The sequence below is a fragment of the Quercus robur genome, chromosome 2, assembly GCF_932294415.1.
Source record: "Quercus robur chromosome 2, dhQueRobu3.1, whole genome shotgun sequence".
NCBI lineage: Eukaryota > Viridiplantae > Streptophyta > Magnoliopsida > Fagales > Fagaceae > Quercus > Quercus robur.
In genome coordinates this window covers 91621871-91644110 of record NC_065535.1, presented here as the reverse complement: position 1 = coordinate 91644110, position 22240 = coordinate 91621871, and the positions used below count along the sequence as shown (strand labels likewise).

Below are 22240 nucleotides of genomic sequence, written 5' to 3'. Positions count from 1 at the left end.
TTCAAAAAGAATTATAAAAAGAATTATGTCATTTTAAGGGTTTTTTTTGTTACAATTATCAAATTAATTAGATTCATAAAAAAAAAAAATTACCAAATTAATTAGGTGATTGAAGAATTCTGAACATTCACGACGACCAAAAAAACAAAAAACAAAAATCTCTTACATATTTCAATGACAATTTCAGCCGCCACATTAGCATCTTGATCACTTTATGCCAAAAAAATAAATAAATAAAAGGAAAAAAAATTGTTAGTAATATTAAAATGCTCACCAAAAAAAAAAGTCCTCTTTTTCAAGCTCCCCACAAACGCAAATGCATGTTTTCCATGTAAAAAAAATAAAAAAGTTGTTGATAGTCATTTCAGAACCACGTGGGCTGAGTTTTTACTGTTGGCTTGACAACCCAATGCCTTTCCAACTCAATATCAAAATCATCAAACAGAAATGTCAACTTTTTCTCATTATAAGTGGTGACTTTCCAGCTGCCTTTTGCAACTCAAATCCTACTTTTCCGAACACAAAATCTGGGACTTGTTTAGTTGTTTCACATTTTGATGTGTCTTATTTCCAATCACATTTTAATCCTATCCAGTAATACAGTACTCTCCAAGAATAGCTAGCTAGTTTCAACTCTTTTCCTAAGAGGAAGAAGGTTCATGAAAAGAAAAGAAAAGAAAATCCAGCTAGAAAGAGACAGCAAAGCTGCAAAGTACTCGAGAGGCTTTGAGAAAATAAGAGCTACCACTTCCAAATACAACCTAGTGAAACACTTTTTCTATAATTCATGTTTCCTTAATCAATATCCTCAAGACTTTTATGCCTATGGCATCAGTAAAAAAGAGACCCCATTTCTCTCAAACGGTTGCATTACTCTTGGGCTCCCAAAGTAACAGAAGTAAAGGACTGAAACCATTGTTTATTCTTGGGCTCCCAAAATTTCATTGTTTACTTGAAACGATTTTGTAATTTTTGCTTGTTTGAATGTCACCTTTTCTGTACCATATTATTAACACTGCAAACAACAAAGCATATAGCCAGAATGTACGTTGAGATGCATTTCTTTTGGTCCCATAACTTATATAATTGTAAAGTCCCAACATGTATGTCGCATCAAGATACAGATTTTGCCCATGTGCTTCCCAGGTGGTCACAAAAAAAGGCCCAGCTAGCAGAAGCAACGTATCATGTATGTCTAAAATAATTTCAAATATCTAATACCTCATAACAAGTACTACCAACCATTAACCACCGCCAATGATCTATATTGTAACATGCGCAAAGTAAATAAAGATCTTGAGAAGGGACATATGCATGCCATTTTAGATCATAAAATCACATAAATTAAATAACTACAAATATGGCCATGTATAGCAGCCCACGCCACATAAATAAGCTTATCTATGGATCATTCATCATATCATTTTTGTTTTTTCTCATCTCAATTATTTAAATTAACAATACAGACATATTACATGTTTTTAAATTTGGATCTTTCCCTCTCTCTCCCTCTAGTTGTGTCACCCCCACAAACCCACCCAAAAAAAAAATTTAAGCTCTAATAATTCCAACGAGCAATATGCCATAATTAAAACTTAAAAAGAAAAAAACGAAAAAAAAAAAGAAAAAAAAAAAACCCAAATCCTTCATAATAATCATTTCTCTATTGTAGTAGTATTACTCTCTTGTTTCTCATCATTTCCTTTCTTGCAATCACTCTCTTCTTCTTTCTCAAACTCACACCCTTCTTTAGGACTCTCCAATGCCCTCTTTTCTTGCTCCTCTTCCAAATACTCTGAACCCTTCTCTCTCAACCTCACAATATTCTTCTCACTAATCCTTGCTCTCACTTTCAAAGCCTCCAACAATTCCCTCACTGCTTTCCCTTTATCCCTCCTATTCTTAATCAAAACCTCACTAACATCAGCAGGAGTCATCTCAGCCTTATCAACCACACCTTCCAATTCCTTCAAAACCACACCATCCAAATCACTCTCATCCAACCCCAAATAATTCTTCAAAAGTATCTTCAATGCCGGGAAAGAACAATAATTCATGAAAATATGCATATCCATCCTTCCACTCCTTAACAATGCCGGGTCAAGCTTCTCAATGTGATTAGTAGTAAACACAAAAATTCTCTCACTCCCACAACATGACCATAACCCATCAGTAAAATTCAACAACCCTGAAAGTGTAATGCTTGTATTCCCACCATCCTCGCCGCCACCACCACCGCGCATTTCACCCATATCGCCATAACTACTCCTTATACCATTAGTACTAACATTATTACTCTTGGCTCTATTCGATAAAGTCAGTGAGCAATCAATATCTTCGATCACAATAATAGACTTAGAACTAGTCTTCATTAGCAATTTCCGCAGCTCAGAATTAGTATGCACCTCAGTCAGCTCCAAATCATAAATGTCATAACCAAGATAATTAGCCATAGCAGCAATCATGCTAGACTTTCCAGTCCCAGGTGGACCAAAAAGCAGGTACCCTCTTTTCCAAGCTCGCCCTGTTTTCTGATAAAAACCTTGGCCATTCGCAAAATCCTTAAGATCATCCATGATCTCCTGCTTTTTTATAGGATCCATGGCTAAAGTATCGAATGTGCTTGGATGTTTAAACGGTACAGACTCCCAAGGATGGCCTCTCGAGTCCAACGAACCACCTCTCGAGTTAGTATACAAAAGACGATCCTGGTTTTTTCTTCGAATGTCGTTGGCTTTTTCCATGATGTAGTCCATGTAAGAATCGAGAATGAGAGACTTGTCTCGCTTCCTGATTCGAAGAGTGAACCCACGTTTCTCTTCGGGTAGTGGTCGCCATGAGAAGGTTTGGGATTGTCTTTGAGTGACAACGTGTTCCCAGAGAACTGAGACGCCATTGAAAGTGTCGACTATGCTGTCATTGTTGGAGAGTCCAAAGGTGATGGCGCTTGAGTTGAGTGCGCGTGTGAGGCTGAGTCTACTGCCAGTGATGGAGGCTGATGAGCTTAAGTAGAGTTGGACAGCGTTGTAGAGCTCGTTTGTGTTGACACCGTCGATCTCTGTTATGTCAAAGTAGCAGTGGGAGGAGACCCAGTGGAACATTCGGTAGAAGAGTTTGACAGTGGCGAAACGGAGTTCAGGTGGGAACACTACTTGGAGGAGGCTTTGGCAAAAGGCCAAAACGCCAAGAAGGGAAGCCAAGGAGGTCCAATATTCCTTCATTTTCTACTTATTTTGTTTTAGGTTTTGGGAATGGTCTTTTGGATGTATATGGATAAGAAAGATTGGTTTTTGTTGGGTATAGCGTGGCTTTTGAGGACAAAGAACTAGAGTTGTATAGGTTCTAGCAAATGGGCGTTGAGAAAAATTGGTTTTTGAGTAGGTGTTGTGCGGCTTTGAGGACAAGGAATTAGAGTTGAACAGGATTGAGCAAGTGGGTGTTGAGAAAGATTGGTTTTTGAGGAGGTGTGGTGTGGTTTTGAGGACAAAGGGTTAGAGTTTTATAGGTTTTAGCAAGTGGGTGTTGGAGAATATGGTCATCTGGGGGGACTATAGAACTGGGAAAATTGTGGAAGAGAGAGAGAGAGGGGGCATAAAGGAGAAGTGAAAAGCTCAAAAAGAGAACAGGAAATTGGAGATGGGCAGGATTGGCTGGCTAGAGAGAGAGTTAAAAGTACAAGGAAAACAGAAAAGGATGAAGGGAAAATAAAACAAAAAGGATTTTGGAGCTTTTGAGTTGGGAGGGGATGGGGCCTATTGGGTATGGGTTGGGGTTGGATACAGAGGTTTTTGTTGGACCCTTTATTGAGTTTTTTCCTGTGTACTATTATGGACGTTTTGAACAAGTTGCTTGCTTTGCTTGGTTGCTATTTGTTAATGAATGAAGGACAGAGGAGGATTGTGAAATGAGAGAAGATGATGATATATTTCAAGATCTCGGAGGAAAAGGACAATGAATGGGGTTAAAAAGAGGATTTTGTTACTACTGCTGAGCTACAGAGATAGCTGGAAACAATTATACACACATACACAAGGGATATAAAAATAAAAAAATAAAAAAAACCAAAAACCTCACTTTGAGTGAACATATAAACAAAGCAGTGTGTGTGTGTGTCAACAATCTAAGAACACTGACAGGGGATTTGTCATGTGAATATTGCAGATTTTATATCCCAACAAAATCATTTACCAACTTAAACAGACAAAACTAACAGATGAGAGAGTAAAAACAGAAGGAATATTAGCTAAGCATAGATGGAAGGTAATAATAGGTCCCACTTTAACCCCTTTTTTTTGCTTACCTGTCAAACATATAATTTCTAAATTCAAACATTTGAAGATTGAAAAAAAAAACTTTGTTCAGATTTCTTATTTCCAGATCCTTGGTTTTATTTATTGGTAATTGCAACCCGTATCAACCAAGTTGCGTCATTTAGTTGATAAAATCTTTAGAAGATTGACAGTGCTTTTTGGGATTAATTTTTCTACCTCCTTTGTTTGAGGCAATTCTTGTGGCTTTTTTTAAAGCTGGGAATGGAATAGACCCAAAGATCTTACTGGGTTTATCTTAAAGCCATAGCTCATAATACAGGTGTCCCATTCTTAATGGTCCCATGGTGCTGACCCCTCATGTTGTTGAATCCCATCAATGTAGGTTTGTTATGATGCACTGTTCACAAGGTCTGGTCCTGTCTGATACGTATGAGGCAGATCAATTAATGACCTTGGTTTTTTCTATTAATTTTTCTGAAGCCAAATCCATATTAAAATAGTTTTTAATTGAATGAACCATTTAAAAAAAAATTAATACTAAAATATATAAAATTGTTAAAAAAAAATCACTTATTTATTTATTTATTTATTTGATTAATGGGTTTCTTTAATAAATCATTCCAAAAAAATTAGATACCACGTTTATATAAAATATAAAAAATTTATCAAAGAATGAGTTTCTTTTTTCTTTTCTCATAATTTTTTTTTAAGTATGTTCTAAACTAATGTGTTTAACTTTAAAGCATTTTGTCTCAAAAAAAAAAACTTTAAAGTATAAGTTCTTTCTCAAAAAAAAAAAAAAAAAACTTTAAAGCATAAGTTAATAAATTTCTATTCTTTTTTTCTAAAATATATCCATAATTAACTTTTCTTTTTGTTACACAGGCAAATATTTATGATGATGATAATTAATTAAGAGGTATAAGTAATAAGTATAACCACTATAGCGTTTAATGAGATAGCGTTTAATGAGATGCTATTGCCAAAAGTACATACAGAGACGTGGTCACATTTGTTGACAAGATTCTTTTCCTCTTCTATAAAATATTTCTTAAACAAACGTCTTTCTTCACAATTAACCTTTCCCTTTAAGAGAAGGATCTTCACAATTAACCTTTCCCCTTAAGAGAAGGAGGTAGATTTTTTTTTGAGATAATTTCAACCTATAACATCTATTTTTATTAATAATTTTTTATTATCAGATTAAAATATTAATTGATTTTTTATGTAAACAGAGATTAAAACTCAAATCACTTATCCAATCATAAATTTTTTTATCAATTAAATTAATTGAAACCCTAAATGTTAATGATGATGTTTAATTAAGAGGTACAACTACGACGGCATTCAATTAGATGCTATTCCATAAATAAATAAATAAAGAGATAAGGAATTTATATTAAAAAAAAAAAAAAAAAATTAACATGCTGCCTGGAACAGCGTGCTGCATATTGCTTGGGCTGAACTTCTGAATTACTATTATTTTTCTCATTAAAGAAAGGTCAGAGCTATTATTTGGATCAGACAGGGGCCCATTTGAAAAGAAAGCCTAATTAATAATTATGCACTGTCAAAATGAATTATGAAGCAAACCAATTTGTTTACCCACTTATGGAGGTTAAAATTACATGAAGTTTGAATGGAAGACAATGTATAAAGTCAATCAAATCATTTCATCCAAAAAAAGAAAAGTCAAATTACATGATAAAGGAGTTCAAGAGGTCGAGGCGAGCATTAGCATTCTTGAACTCCGAGACGAGCATTAGCATTGAAGAATGTTAATGCCATATGTAAGGTGTATTTAATATTTTAAGCTTAAAAACCCACTGCATCAGAGAATGCTAAAGATAGTTATTGCAAATTTTTTTGCAATACTGATACAGTGCAATTCTATCTTTAGAATTGCACTGTAGCAGTATTGTAAAAATAATAATAATATTTTAAGCTCAAAATTTCTCTCTCCTCTCTCATTATTTTTGTTATCTTCTCTCTCTTCATTCTCTCTTTCTCATCTGCTCTCTCCTCTCTTCAAACCCAAATATCATCCTCCTCCCAACATCAACATCACACATCACAGTGGAGGAAACGTTGGTCTGGGTTGATCAACGATGGAGGAAACGTTGATCTAGCGACGGCAGTGGCGGCGGTGTCTGGATTTTGATCGGGGTTGATATGGGGTTTTTTTTTTTTCCTGTTGTGATCGGGGTCAATTGGCGATGTCTGGGTTTTTGTTCCGATGGAATTTTGGTGGTTGATCTGGGTTGATCAACGATGGAGGAAACATTGATCTAGCGACGGCGGTGTCTGGGTTTTGATCGGGGTTGATCTGGGTTTTTTTTTTTTGCTGTGACCAGTTCTTAAAGGAAGAGGTGGGTATGGCTGAAGTGGATTGTGGGTCGTGGATCGTGGTTGGGTCCGGTGTTTGGGTTGTGGCTGAAGTGGGTTGTTGGTTGTCAAAGATCGCCAGTGTTTGGGTCTGGCGAGGTCATGGTGAGATCGGTGTGGGTCATGGTGATGGGTTTGGTGGAGATCAACGTGGGTCATCGCATGGTTGGCTGGTTCTTCTGGGTTTTCGATGGGTTTTTTTTTTTTTTTTTAATATTGGTTTTTGTTCCGGTGGGATTTTGGTGAGCAATGGGCAGTGGTGGCTTGGGTTTTTCTGGGTTTTTGTTCCGCTGGGTTTTTCTGGGTTGATCATCGGCGTTTTCTGGGTATTTTTGACGGTTGGGTTTTTCTGGTTGATCGTTGGCTCCAACTGGTTTGATGCAGTGTGTGTTGGCTCTGTTTAAGGTTTGATGGTTTGTGTTTGTGTGTGTGGTGATGGGTTTGGAAAAGCCCAGGAAAACCAAAAGTTACGGTTAGAAAAAAAAAAAAAGAAATATTTAAAAATAATATTTTAATAAAAATAGAGTTTTAGGATGTGGGAGGTATTGTAAAATGGTATGGTATAAGTAATAAAGTGGCTTTTTGAGATGGTAAAATAAAATAGGATAGCATCCTTTGATGCTGATGCTCTAAATAGTCTATAATTCAAAGTCAGATGCCAAAAATTTTATTTTTCAAAGAAAAAATTCCATGTACCAATATTACATGAAGGAGTTCAAGAGTTCTAGTGTGATAATGATATATTTGATATTTCATTTATGTAGTTGGAACTCGCTTCTCATTCCTCCAATATTTATTTATATAAAAAAAAATATTAAGTATATTTAATATAGTACTCAATTTTTTTAATTTGGTGATTACAACAATGAGATTTGTATCTTAGTTCTCTATTTAAAGGAGAATAGGTAATTTTATTGACTTACAAGTCTCTTAGCATAGAGATATCCAATTTCAAATTCAATTAATTGAGATTGAATCGTAATTTATGGTTTAAAGATGAAACATTGGAACAATTAGATTTGATAATGTATTTTCAATGGCACCTCTCTCTCTCTCTCTCTCTCTCTCTCCTTTTGTTTAGAGCTTTGTAGCTCAATTGACAATTCTTGATGTTTCTAAATGAATATGTTCAAGTTTTTAATTTTCCCTCCCCCAACTATCAAATTATATAAAAAAAATTAAAAATTAAAAAAAGGTCTTTTACTTGTTTTTTGATAAATTATTATAATAAGTGAGACATAAAATATTTGAACTCTAGTTCCTCTTATAAAAAAAATACCAGTTAATGTCATTAAGGTACATGACCCTCTTAACTAATTTCAAATCTAAGTGGGTTCTAGTTAGGGTAATTGGTAAAATTTCTGATAATTCAATAAGAGATTCGGGGTTCAATCACCGCCTATACTAAAAACTGATTGATGTCTTGATCTAATAATAAATAGCTATGATCAGAAACAAACGTCATAGATTGAAACTCTCACAATTTTTTTTTTTTTTCAAATCTAATTCAATTGAGATTGAATCATAGAATGTGGTTAAATATGAAAAGTTATAAATATATATATATATATATATATATATGAAATATTGGTAGAACAATTACATATGATAGTCTAATATCCATGGCACTAAATATTCTCTCTCTCATAAATTTTTTATAATCTCTTAATCAATATAAAATTCAATTAAATTGAGATTGAATCATAATAATACAATTTATTATATAGGAAACTACGGCAATTTTTTTATTACTAAGCTAAGTCTTTATAAGTAAAAGGAAACAAATCTGTATATATATATATATATATATATAAAATAATAATAATAATAATAATAGGTAAAGTTGAGAGAAAATCCAATTAGATTTTAAATTGGAATTCAATTAGAGTCTAATTTTGAGTCACATGTCCCATATAATCTTAGTTTTTAAATTTTTGTGTCAAGTGAGTTTATTCAATATAAAAATTGGATTTCAATTAGAATTTAATTTTGCGACATGTGTTCCATCTAATATAATTTTTTTTTATTTTTGTACCAAATGAGTTAATTTAGTGTAAAATAACGAGGAATGCAATACAAATTATGATTTCTTCTTAATAGGTCACCCCCCATCTTGCTCGGCCACCGAAAGTATGACTCATTCTTTATTCAGTCCAAAATTTTGTGCACGGGTTCCTTAAACGTCACACTGACTTCCCCTGCCCGAGCACTGGGTTCTTGGATCCTTAAATCCCTTATAGGTCTTGGCTGAAAACCCCCTTGTCGGGACTCTTTCGAATATTGCAGCACGGTCGGTGCCTTACCCTTACTCTGCTGCTGATCATCCTCTAAGCTTTTTATACTCCTTAACGTGCCTTAAAAGTTGCCTCATATTTGGAGGTCTCCTCGTCAGCGACTCTCGTAATTCAGAGTCTTCAGGCAATTCCAGCCTAAAAGTGCTTGCTACGATTTTTTCATTACCCCCACCGATCTCATTGTACAGTTCCCAATACCTACTAGTGTAACTCTGAAGGGTTTCCCTGACTCCCATCTTCATAGACAACAACGCGTCCATTGGTTGTGGTACCCGGCTACAGGTTATAAACCGGACCCCGAACTCTTGAATTAGCTTTGCAAAATTATGAATCAAGTCATTCCTTAACTTGTTGAACCACCTCAAAGCAGTGGGCTCGAGACTAGAGGGAAACACCCTACACATCAATGCATCGTTATGATTATGAAGGGGCATCATATGGATATAATGGCTTACATGTTGTACTGGGTCTATTTTCCCATCATAAGAAATAAATGGGGGTCTAGTAAATCTGCTCTGCATAGGTGCTCGTTTGATCTTTGTCGAAAACGGTGACTGAGCAGCTTTATGTAATGCCTAGCTCATAGCGCCCAACGCGGCATTTTGGGGCCTTCGCCCTTCAGGGGAAACCGAGCCTCTGTCGACGTAATCCCTAGACTGATCCCTAGAACAATGGGAACCAGACTGACGGGATGCTTCTCTATGACTGCCCTTCACACTTACAGACCCTTTAGCATGTTCATCACGGTTTCTTCATCGACGCCTTCCTCGTACTTCTAACTCCAAGTCCCTCACCATCCTACACAGGCGTTCTAGCTCTTGATCCCTCCTATCATGATGCTCATGTTCGGGGATGTCCGACATTGACCGGTACGTGTGGGACGATCCCTCCTTCGAAACACAATGTTCCCTACCTCGTTCACGTCTTCAATCCTCATTTCTCTTATACCTTTTTTCCCGCCAGCTAAAACCCCAATAAGAGCCTCTAGACCTATTAGCGGCGTAACTTGTTGAGTGCCATTTAGACATCCCCCTCACTTGAACCTCGGTAGAGCTACAGCTATGTAGGAGATTCCCACAAACGGCGCCAATTGTGCGTACCCAATGTTCCTTGTTAGATCGAACCTTGGGCTGGACACATAATTTACTTATATAGTGGGTAATGGGTTTTCTACTTTAGGTAGCTCCTAGCCGAACTTTAAGAAAGAACTGCCTTGCACAACCTAGCCTCCCTCCTTAAGCTCTCACAAGCTAAAGATGTGTTTTTCTCTCTCTTCTCTCTCTCCCTCATATCCAACCCCATTACCTCCTTGCTTTCTCTTGCTTATAGCTTTAGGTTAGTGGGGGAATCATGATTACCTTTGATTCCACTCGTGTGGGTGGGGCCCAAATTGATTATTCTTGACAAGGAATATGCTTTATTGGGAATGGTGTCAAGGATGTTGGAACTGGCGCTAGCCTCCAAAAGATTGCTTGGCAGCGTGATTCCCCGTGACACTCCCAAGCTACTGAGGCATTTTTGCCCATCACATGGATACCTATCGACCATCCTACACGTGGGTGGCATTCACGTGCCAAGCTTATGAAAAATGAGCTGGTCATGACACTGGGCTTGGGCTTGACAATATTTATGGTCCTATTTTGGCCTGGGCCCAAGATAAATGGGCTTGTGGTCGTATGCCGTATACACACACACACACACACACACACACACATATATATATATATATAAGTAAAGATGATAGAAAATCTAATTAGATTTTAAATTGAAATTCAATTAGAGTTTAATTTTGCGCCACATGTTCCATCTAATCAAAATTTTAAAAATTTTGAATCAAGTTAGTTAGTTTAGTGTAAAAATTGGATTTCAATTAGAGTTTAATTTTACGGCACGTGTTCTATCTAATTGAAATTTTTTAATTTTTGTGTCAAATGAGTTAATTTAGAGTAGAAAACGACGAGTCCAATATAAATAAATCATAAGAAACATAATCATATATCTAACACTATATATAAAATTAGAGTAATAGAGAGTTTGAATGATTTTATATTTATGAGCCTTTTTTTTATAACTAAAAACAATTCATTTAGCACAAAAATTATATATATTAATAGGTAAAGTTTAGAAAAAATCCAATTAGATTCTACAATTAAAGTCCAATTTTGTGCCATGTGTCCTAAATTATTTATTTTTTAGAGAGAGTTTTATTTCTTAATTTTGGAATCAAATATGAGATCATATCATAAATATCCATTCAAGTGATTTATTGTGTACAAAAACCAAAGAGTCTAGAATTAATGAATATAAAAATATTTAAAAATTGACAATTTACATTTTCTACCTAATAACATTCTTACCAAACTTTTTAAAAAGTTAAAAAAAAATATAAGAATGACTATCAATAATATTTAAATTATATATGTAAGATTATACTATGCATCTTAATGTGTATCTTTTAAATATATCAATGTATATGTATAGTGTTACAAGCTAATATATATAATAGGAAAAAAAATCCAATGTTCTCCCCAAATCCATATCAAAGCTATCAATCGGAGACTCCAAATGAGTAAGAACATTGGTTTAAGAAATATATTTTTTGAAATTTTATAATTAAAGAAAAAAGTAACTAACTTTTTTGACAATTTTTTATATTAATTTCTCATAGAAGTGATATTATCGCTTTTTAAAAATTGTCTATCAACAGATTTCTTAAAGACACCTGTTAACCAAACTAATTAATATAAGGGTTCAGTTAATATATGTCTTAAGGGCATATGTTAATTATCCACTCTGAGAAAGTTTTTATGGGGAATTGAAAACCTATCAAAACAATTAATCACTTTTTCATTTTTCCATAAAAAGTTTCATAAATTGATTTACTAATATATGCCATAAGGACATACATTAATAAAACCCTTAATATAATAATATATAATGATACCACTTAATTCAAAAGTTTAAACATATGAATTTAGGTCAATTAAGTTATAGTGGGTTCCAGTTAGCTCAACTGATAAAGTTTCTGATGGTTGTATAAGAGATCTGGGGGCCTGATGATATAGAGCTATCAATTAAGTTAACCATCTACTCTTCTCTCATTATTATTTTATTTTATATGAAACTTTACTCTCTCTCTCTCTCTCTCTCTCTCTCTCTCACACACACACACACACACACACACACATATGTGTGTGGAGGAGAAAAAGAAGAAAAAAAGAAAAAAGTAAAACGTATGGATGAAATGAAGGCTGGGAAAAGGGGAAATAATATAATGAATAAAAAATCTTAATTGAGTAATGTCATCACAATATTTTTACAATAAATTTTAAGGAACAGATTGTTATTAGTTAATATTGGTGAGTAAAAAAATAATTTCAATGGTGGGTTCAAATTAGAACTAGTAACAATTTTTCATATAAATTTTGTTGTGAAAGTATTGCGAAAAATGTTATGGACGTAATACTTCTCATTGAAAAATATAATTGTTGGTAAATTTTATATTATTTAATGAGTATAAATAAATCTATTTTTTACCTATTATGTAACAAGTGTATAATAATCAATTTATATAAATTACATTTTCTATCATCTCACTTTTATTTTCAACAAAACAAAAGAGTTTTCCACCCTTCTACTTTTTCACCCCTCCAACCAAACACACACGACAAAAAACTAAATATTTTCTATCTTCCTACTAATTTTTCATCTTTCTACTTTTTCACCATTCTAATCAAACATACCCTAATGTTAAAGGGAATCATTTTGGGACTTGTTTCTCTGACTCTTTATGCATGCATTATTTGGTCACCCGCGTGCGGCATGCCCAATAACTCAACTACCCACTTACAAGAAAGACTCACCCATTACGTAAAAAAGCATTTAAAAATCTCTGTCTCTATCTCTTTCTATCTTTGTTTTTTAGCTTCAGAATCTGTATGGCCGTACAAATTCCAAGCTCACGTAAACCAAGCGATAGTTACAATATTGTATATGCACAGACTGCCCAGTAATAACTCAGCAAAGATCCAACAGGCTTGACCGTACGACTCCCTGTCTACGCGTAAACGCAACAACAACAACAATAGTTACGATAAAACTGTGTCATGTTTTGCAGGTCACAATTTGGTTCTGTTCTAATTCTGTGCACTTCTGCATTTACTGCTCATTTGTGTACCGCCACGGTAAAAATTATATGAAATTTACCGTGTACTTTTAATATGATAGTTATTTTATAAGTATAAGTGTTTGTGAAGTATGGAGAATAACGGATAGAGTTCTAGTTTTTAAGAAGAAGCTTCACATATATATACACAAATTAGACTAGAGTAAAATTTTTATCTTGTATAAAAAAAAATTATATGAAATTTGGGTCCTAGTAATTAATAATTAAATGTTTTTTTAATTACTGTTAATATGATATATTGTTTTACTTTTACCATGGATGAGTTAAGCCAATTCCAAAATTTTACTTTTTTTTAGTGCATGAGGTATCATAGGGCCTCGTTCAAGTTCTAGAGGAGAAGGGGTATGGTATTTATGTAATAATATTTCTAATTTGTTAAAAAAAATATGATTGTTTTATTATAAAAATGATTTCAAATGATAAATTCGTAGGAAAATTATGTCAATTTACAACAAATAAATTATGTAACCATTAACAACAAATTATGAAAAGTGAAGTGTCACATTACTCGAAAAATAAACGTTGTCATAGGGGAATAAAAAAGGCAATGACTAGAAAATGATATGCAGCTATGGTGGAAGGTGTGGAATTGGAAACAGTATGAAAGCAATGGGAAGACACGAGTGATAATGTCTCTCCCATTTTCATACTCAAAACTTTTCTCATGAAATATGCACATGCATTTTACTTATGAGGCTATGACTACAGGAAGAAGATAGAGTACAATGTGCATGACCAGTAATCTCTCTACCCTAACCCAGTGGAGTTGGTCGAGTGGTTGGACACTCAGTCTCAAAGTAGCTGTCTGGGGTTTGACTAGGTGCTCCTTAGTTCAAGTCCAGGTACTAGCACTTTGAAAAAACTCCTAAGGCCAGCGATTTATCCCGCTATTGACCCATCTGTCGCAAACAGTGATTAATCTTTAATTGAAAGTTTTAAGAAAATAGAATGGAAAAAAAAAGAAAAAAAAAGTAATCTCTCTACCCCAAATAAAAATCATATATGTATTAAAAGGTCCTTGAAGTTCAAAGAACCATTACTAGAACAGTTTCTTATTTATTTATTTATTTTTATACCCATCCTCAACATTATACACACAAGGAAAATCCCACTTGAGTGAAGATATAAACAAAGTAGTGTGTCAACACTCAACAGTCTAGAACACTGACAGGGATTTGTCACGTGAATTTGCAGATTTGATATCCAAGAAAATCATTTAACAACTTAAACAGACAGACTTGTTTCTCCAAAAAAAAAAAAAAAAAAAAACTTAAACAGACAAAATAACAGATGAAAGAGTAAAAACAAAAGCAAAGTTAGCTAAGCATAGATGGAAGGTTATGATTAGTTTTACTGATACATTATAGAAATGCAGTGTTTATCTTTTAAACTAGTTGGAATTTAGATGTGGACAGAACATAAAGAGACTAGTCCTGTTTCCCAAATAGAAATGATGATTAACTACTTTTAAGTTTTAATCTAAATATTCGTTTAGATACCGCTTATTTTAATAAAAATTGAAAACTGAAAACACTGAAACAAAATAATTTTTAAATGAATGAATATTACCATGAGACCCATTTAATTTTTTTTTGAATAAAGTACTTGTGGGTCCCGTAAATAATGCACGGGACCCACTGAACAGTGCATAGTGTCTCCTAAAACGCGTGCATAAAAAAAAAAAAAAAAAAAAAAATTGCCCAAACGCAGAGGTTATCCAAACAGGTATTAAGTTTTCCTTTTCAGGAAAACTTCATATTCTCATTTCTATTAATGAAAATAGAGAAAAGAAGAGAATTATCTAGAAAAATCAAACAAACTTCATCGATTACTTGATTGTTATTGCTTGTAACACATGGATCCATGTGCTACCATAGAAAGAGTTTTGTTTTGTTTTCTTCCATCTTTTTTTCTTTGGTGTAATGAGCAAAATACATTACTAACAAATAGTAAATTTACAGGTTAATGGCACTTCAACCTTTTCTTCTGACCAATGGCTTCTAGGTAGTTCCTTACAATTCGCGAAGGAACAACTAAGTAGCCACCACTCTATACATAGGGGGAGACAATGATGTCCCTAGTGTCCTATCATAACAACTACGTAGTTATGTTTTTATTTCTGTTTCGGCTATGCCTATCCAGAATGCATATGTAATTGTTGGTTTTGTTGGCATTGACTATATATGACTATGATGATTGAAGGATCACAAGGTTGGGATTTGCCAATATGTAAAGTTAATTGGTCCAGAAGCGCCATGAAATGAAGCATTAACAATATTGGAGCAAAAACTTCAACGGAGAAATCAACTACTTACTAATATCTATGCCATGCCCCACAACCAGAGACAAATTTCGTGTTACATGCATGTACCTTGGCTTTCTTAAATTCCACCAATTGAAATCAATTCATAACACAAAAAATAAGTTCCAGCTATTGATATGTCTGAAGTTTATGTAGTAGCTGATGCGCGACAATAACAAGTGGATGTAGGTCAATTATATAGTTGTGTCAACATTCTCTAATTAGAATACACTGATGGAAAAAAAAATTTGCAGACAAATTTAACTTTGATCCCCTCATATTTGGTCTATCTATGCATGCCAAAGATGCAAGCTCCGTTAGATCCACAGATGGGGCTTCCATGCATGCCAAAAATGAAAGTTCCATTTGCTGGCTTATCTATATTCTTTATATTTTCCATTACAGGCTTGGCAAAATAGAAAACGCATTATTAAGCAGGTTTTAAGATAAAAGTTATTGGTGTGTTTAGTTGTTTATTAAGGGTGAGTTTGTTTCAGCCTTTTATTTTTGGGCTTTTTGAGAAAGTAGTTATTTGCTGCTTCGGGCTTTTTGAAGAAGTAGTTATTTGCCTTTACTTTTGGGCTTTTTGAAGAAGTAGTTATTTGCCTTTACTTTTGTACTTTTTCATTTGCTGCTTCAGAGATGTAACACAAAAATGTACTTTTTTCATGTCTAGGGACGGAAGCATGATTTCAAAATTTTACCAAATGCCCTATGGGCATGTTTTCGAATTGTCAATGTGATTCTGGCCCAAAAAGCTTTTAACTAGACGGGCACTAAGAAGTATAGGAAACATTTTGGAGCAGTAATATAAGACTCGCCGAAAATTCCAGACAAAACTCCACTCCTTAGCCATATTACCCGCAATTTCGTCTATGAATGAATGGATGGGTTGAAGTTGAGCACTTAAACGGCTCAATTCCAGGACTAAGGGGTGCTACTTTTTCATTTTGGATCTGGCTTTGACTAATTTGACTACTATTTTTAATAATACGTAGAAACGTGGCGAATCTTGTACTCAGAAAAACTAATAATGGCATTATTAATCTAAAAAAACTATTTTACAATTGTAATTACCAACTAAAGGAGATCTGTAAATATAAATTACCTTTTAACTCAAATCTTCACTTTCAAAATGCATGAAATAATACGTAGAAACGTGGCGAATCTTGTACTCAGAAAAACTAATAATGGCATTGTTAATCTAAAAAAACCATTTTACAATTGTAATTACCAACTAAAGGAGATCTGTAAATATAAATTACCTTTTAACTCAAATCTTCACTTTCAAAATGCATGACACAGAAGGATAAAGAATCACATAGACTGTTTCATACAACTAGTATATAATATCGGCAGAATTGTCAACAAACACATCAACTCAGAAGTCAAAAATTACAGTAACATGAGAGAATTTAACATGACATGAAATTCCTATTATAATACTTATGGGAGTCTCTATAATGAGCATTGCTAATGTTTTAATCAATGGCAATGATGAGAAAACCAACAGATACATACATGAGAAAAACAGGATAGAGTGCAAGGGCTTTTCTCCTAGGGTTGACTGCTGAACTCATGAAAGGGTATGCAGCCCAGGAGCTCCATGCCAACGTCACAGATACCACAATCACTTTCAATATCACATTGTCCTTCAACATGCAGATTATAGCTCCAACATCCAGAGGGAACAAGCAATAACCCAGCAAACTTAGACTTTGGAAGAAGATTATGTGTCCACCCTGAAATAAGGATTGTAAACAAATGACAGCCAAAGTCAACCTCTTACTATGTATGAAGACTAACTTTTTTCTTTCTACTCTAAATAAAAAATAAAAATTACAGGACATATGCATGCTGTCATATCTCCTAGATTCAATTTATCGACATTTGGGTACTATCATAATCTTTTTGCACACAATCATAGACTACATTTCAAGAATTTGGATGTCTAACAGGAAGGAAGCTGATAATCTAATACCCAAAAAAGAAGTTAATGAGAGAGAAACTTACCAGTAGTAGTACATTCAATGTCAGAATTACAGCACCAGCGGCAAGAAGCGCAAACGCAACAGCAAAAACCTCAGACTGGAGATTATAGAAAAGAATGTTGGTAACAAGCCAAGTATAACATATTAGATTTAACTGAGAAATAAAATGATGAGAGGGATAAATTAAACAAGTATGGCCACCCCCTATTGGGATGTACTATCAAACCTACATTGGAAATGATATCCTAAGGAAAAGGTAAGAAGCACAGCCACAAAAAGGTAAAAGGAAAGAGCAAAAAGATTGAAAAGGAATGAAATATGAAGTACTTCAATTGTAGAGAAAAAAAAAATGCCTCTTTATTGGAAAGAAATACATATTTCGTCATTCACTTTCTGCATCTCCAAGTTTTTTACTTTAAAAAAAAAAAAAAATTTTATGTGAATTTAAACACACACGACGCACTAAAAGTTGGTTTTGATCCCAAGACCTTACCCTCCACCCTTTCTTATGGGGGAGGAGGTGCCTTTTGAGCTAGAGCTAAATAACCACACGTTTAATTTAAGTAGAAATTACTACGGAAAACGTAATCGATGGTAGAGTATGAAGATGATTAAATTAATAGCATAATTACAGGCTCCATAATCAAATAAGCCAGAAATCTTTCTTCATTAGAACAAATACAGAAAAGAAGTATTGAATGCAAACAGGCAACTGTGCAATTCAGGCCAACAGTAATCTTCAATGACAAAAATATGTCTGGCTTTGACCAATGTATATTGAAAAATTTGTGATACATCTAGAAAAAAAAAAAAGTAATTTTAATAATGAGTTATAGAAAATGATAGAGATACAGTTTTCGACAAGAAGTCAACCAATTGGTTAGAAGTTTTAGTCATTGAAATTTGAAAAGTACATTTTTTTTTTTTTTTTTGCTAGTAGTAAGTTTTATTGATGAGAACTTATACATCAAGAATACAGGGGGTACGATAGATGAATAACACATTTAGGTTCTAAGATTACAAAAATTCAAAATGTTACCATTACATACCTAAAATATTTCATATGTGACAATTACTCCTTTCATCTATCTACCATTGCTTTTCTAGCAGAAGTGGCTAACAGAAGGGTTTGGCTTACCTCCAGTACTTTTTTACTGTAGGTCTCGTTTTGTTTTAAATGCACAATAGCAAGTGGTAGTGGGCTTTAAGCTCCACCTTTTATTTAGTTAGTAGGTGATGTGGTAGTTTCTCATTAAAACAAAAGGAGATTTCAGTTAAAAAAGTATTGGAGGTAAGTCAAACCCCTAACAGAAAGCGTGCCATTTTTTATCTGACGTGGCAATCCCCTTTTTATTCTCTCCTCTCTTCTATTTCTTCTCCAGCTGTCAGCCACATCCCTCTCTCTCTCCCCCTTCCCCTTTTTTTGGTAAATAAAAAATAGTTCTCTCCCTTTCTTCTCTCCACAAATAAAACCCAAACTACCACCCAAAACAATCAATTCCATAACAAAGACAACAACCACCAACAAGGCAGTAACAGTCATGATAGGAAATCAACATGCAGCAGCAGAAGAAAAAACACAACAATAAAGTAGTTAGCTGCTCAGAAACCAGTAAACCCCTCTCCACATTCAAATAATCATCACCAAGCCATACACAGCAAAAAGACCCACTACACATGTGACCAAAAGCCCCCAGAAGCCAACCCCACCCCTATCAAACTCTCACCCAGAAAAAGGCCCCAATCACCATTAAAGAGCTATGCTATTACCCATAGCACAACCGCCACCAGCAATGGCCTCAAAAATTCCAAACCACTACTCACAACCCACCCAACTCCCAATATCTGCTTGGACGAACAAAACAAACCCATGCCAAAGCCAAGCCCTTGCTAACAACAAAACCCATCCCTCAAGTCAAAGCTGCCATTACATTAAGCCCCAGGCAGGCCAGGCCACAAAACCTAATGATATTCCCTTTGCTGACCCACATCAGTAAACCTACACTGCCACCACAATCCTGAGCATCATTTTCTAATATTGTCCTACTTTTATATCAGTAATAACACAAGCAACCAGTAGGTTTTGAACCCACAATTTCACCCTCCACCTTGCTGAATTAGGGTAGGAGATTTCATTTAAACTAGAGCTTACTTAATAAGTTTTTACTTGTTGATATCTATCTCATCTCCCAAATGCATTCATTTCTAATTCTTATGTAGATTAAGTATCATAAAATACCAATTACCAAGATGGCAAGATGTAACACAATACGGAACATGATGAGCACAATTTGGATAGTATAATACAAAAGACACTCTCTCTGTCAATCTGACTCAAAAACCTGATGAAGAGTTCCACATCTAGCAACACAAATTACTAAGTTTAATATGAAAGAAACTACAAATGCTGAGTAACAAGCAAAGAACTCAATGCCCCAAAATTGTTTCCATAGAAAAAAGAAAAAGAAGATCAATAACAAAAATTGCAATGCCATTTATCACTTGAAATATAAGCAAGCTCCTTAATAGGACAACTGGAAAACATAGTTGGTCAAAGGATTTTAGGGTTCTAAAGTGAAACAACAGAGACACAGAACAGAATACTTCTTTTCAAAACAAATTGTACGTTTACATCGGGTCACTGAAGAAAGAAAACGACCATCAATCATAAAGTTGAAGAACAAGCAAAGTAGTAACGATTAAATTTATCATCTCCTAACAACTTAAACTTTTAGGACAATTGGTAATTTATCGTGGTATCAAAGCAAGCAAGTGATCCTGAGTTCAAACCCTACTCCGCTCTACCTCCCATTTAAAATATCAAAAACCCGTTCCACACATTACAAAAGACTATTAGAATAACCACTGCATGATCAAATATCCCATTTCCTAACTGCTTAAGCTCTCGAGACAATCGATAATTTATCAGCGAACAAGTAAGCTACATTAGCGACCATCAAATTTTAAGATGAAGTAAGCCACAAAGGCGAAAAGCAGCATTGAATAGCAAATAATACGCGATCTATTGGTAATTTAATGACTAAATTTATAGCATAATAAGAGTAGAGAAAGGAATGAAAACCTTTTTGACGGAGGCAGACCAAGAAAGAGCGAGGCCCAAGAAGACAATGAAGAAGAAAGGACCCCAAAGATCCCAATCACGCAACGCCTTTCCAGGATCCTCTCTATAGGGATTCGGAAACACCACCAGCTTCAAATTGCTCACGATCCTCGACAGATCCCGCTTCACCGTGTCCCACACGGGCTCGGTGAGGGTGTTCGGGGCAGGTCCGAACCCGGTGGGAGCGACGCCGCGCGAGGAGGAAGAGGGAGGGGGAGGCGGGGGAGGGGCGGTGGGGACAGATGGCACCTTGTGATTGGTCGGGGGAAGAGGAGGGAGGTTGGAGGAGATGAAGGGGGAGGGAGAAGGAGAAGGAGAGGATGAGATTGGGATGGAAGCGCGCGGCGGACTTGGGGGACGGGCGGGGAGGACGGTGGCGGAGCTGGATTGGACGCTGGCGTGGATTAGGTTCTCGATCTCGTCAATGTCCGATTGGGAAGATTGGTGGAGAGGTATGGTGTCGCTGTGTGACATTTTGGCTTTTTGGTTTTAGAGAATGGGATCTGAGGGAGTGAGGAATGGGTGAGGAGATCTATCTATCTAGTGAGAGAGAGAATTCGCATTGTTGATTCCGTTGGGATTGGATTGGATTGGATTGGACAATGGTATCGGTAATTTTCTTGGTACGCGACTCTCTTGCGCTCTCAAGTCTGAAACTTCCTTTTTCTTTTTTTCTTTTCTTTTTTTAATTGTTACTTTTTATTATTTAATTCTGTTGCTGTTAGCTTAAACGTGTTAATCACTTTGAAACGTCGTCGTCAAGGGGTTGACAGGTATTGAAGGCGTCACAAAGAAGTTGGGTCGGGTATCCGGTGAGAATATGGATCCTTCAATTTAACACTTTGATTTAGATCCTTTCGATTGAAATTGAAAGGGAGAGAATTCATTTAAGAGTAAGTGCATTGTCTCAAATTTTTTCACAACTTTTTTATATAGCAACTTATGAGTGATGAAATCATGGACTCATTATTTTATTTCCATCACTTATAAATCGCCACGTAATAAAGTTGTGGAAAAATTTGTGACACTAGATTTACTCTTCATTTAAACGTCATGATTTAAAGTAGAATAAATAAACTAAACTAGAGTTAATGAGTTAGTAAAATCTAAATGCTCATATTTTAGTAGAATAAATAAATTAAACTAGAGTTAATGAGTTAGCAAAATCTAAATGCTCATATTTTTTCCACATTGAATCATGGCCTTTAAATGAACACTTTTTAGAGGCTCTAAAACTTTCTAAAACTTCCAAGTGATAGTCCAGTGATAAATGATAGTATTTTTTTAATGTCCCTCCCTCACCTTTTTTTTTTTTTATTATTTTATTTTTAAATTTTTAAGTTGGATTAATAATGGTGACAGAAATATTAGGTTATGAAATTTAGGTCGATTTGGGTAAAAGTTTGCATTTATTGGAGAATGGATTAGAACTAACTGGACATAGACAAAGGTAAGAGAACTGCATTAAAAATTCAAAGACAACATTACCTATTAGGGATGCATGCAACATGCCACTCACAATGGATAGGGCCCACCCATTGTGAGAGAGCTCATTGCATATATCTAAAGCAAGTGAAAATCATGTCCCCAGGTTAGGTTTAAACAAATTTCTATTGCCCGCTACCATCTAACCTGAAGGGTTCGGATTTAGTAAGTGCTAACTCCTTGCCTATTGTCAAGGCATGGGTGT

General features: G+C 34.8%; 2 protein-coding genes across 2 annotated transcripts; both read right to left on the bottom strand.

Moving 5' to 3' along the window:
- Window positions 1-1420: 1420 nt before the first annotated feature.
- On the bottom strand, window positions 1421-3857 carry LOC126715808 (AAA-ATPase At5g57480-like). Its single transcript, XM_050416602.1, has one exon. The coding sequence runs from the start codon at window positions 3219-3221 to the stop codon at window positions 1656-1658; it is 1566 nt and encodes a 521-aa protein (XP_050272559.1). The 5' UTR covers window positions 3222-3857; the 3' UTR covers window positions 1421-1655.
- A 12891-nt stretch (window positions 3858-16748) lies between these two features.
- On the bottom strand, window positions 16749-21233 carry LOC126715807 (protein YIP4b-like). Its single transcript, XM_050416601.1, has 3 exons — window positions 20512-21233; window positions 17452-17526; window positions 16749-17180 (listed from the first exon to the last, which is right to left on the bottom strand). The coding sequence occupies exons 1-3, from the start codon at window positions 21022-21024 to the stop codon at window positions 16920-16922; spliced, it is 849 nt and encodes a 282-aa protein (XP_050272558.1). The 5' UTR covers window positions 21025-21233; the 3' UTR covers window positions 16749-16919.
- Window positions 21234-22240: the final 1007 nt, after the last annotated feature.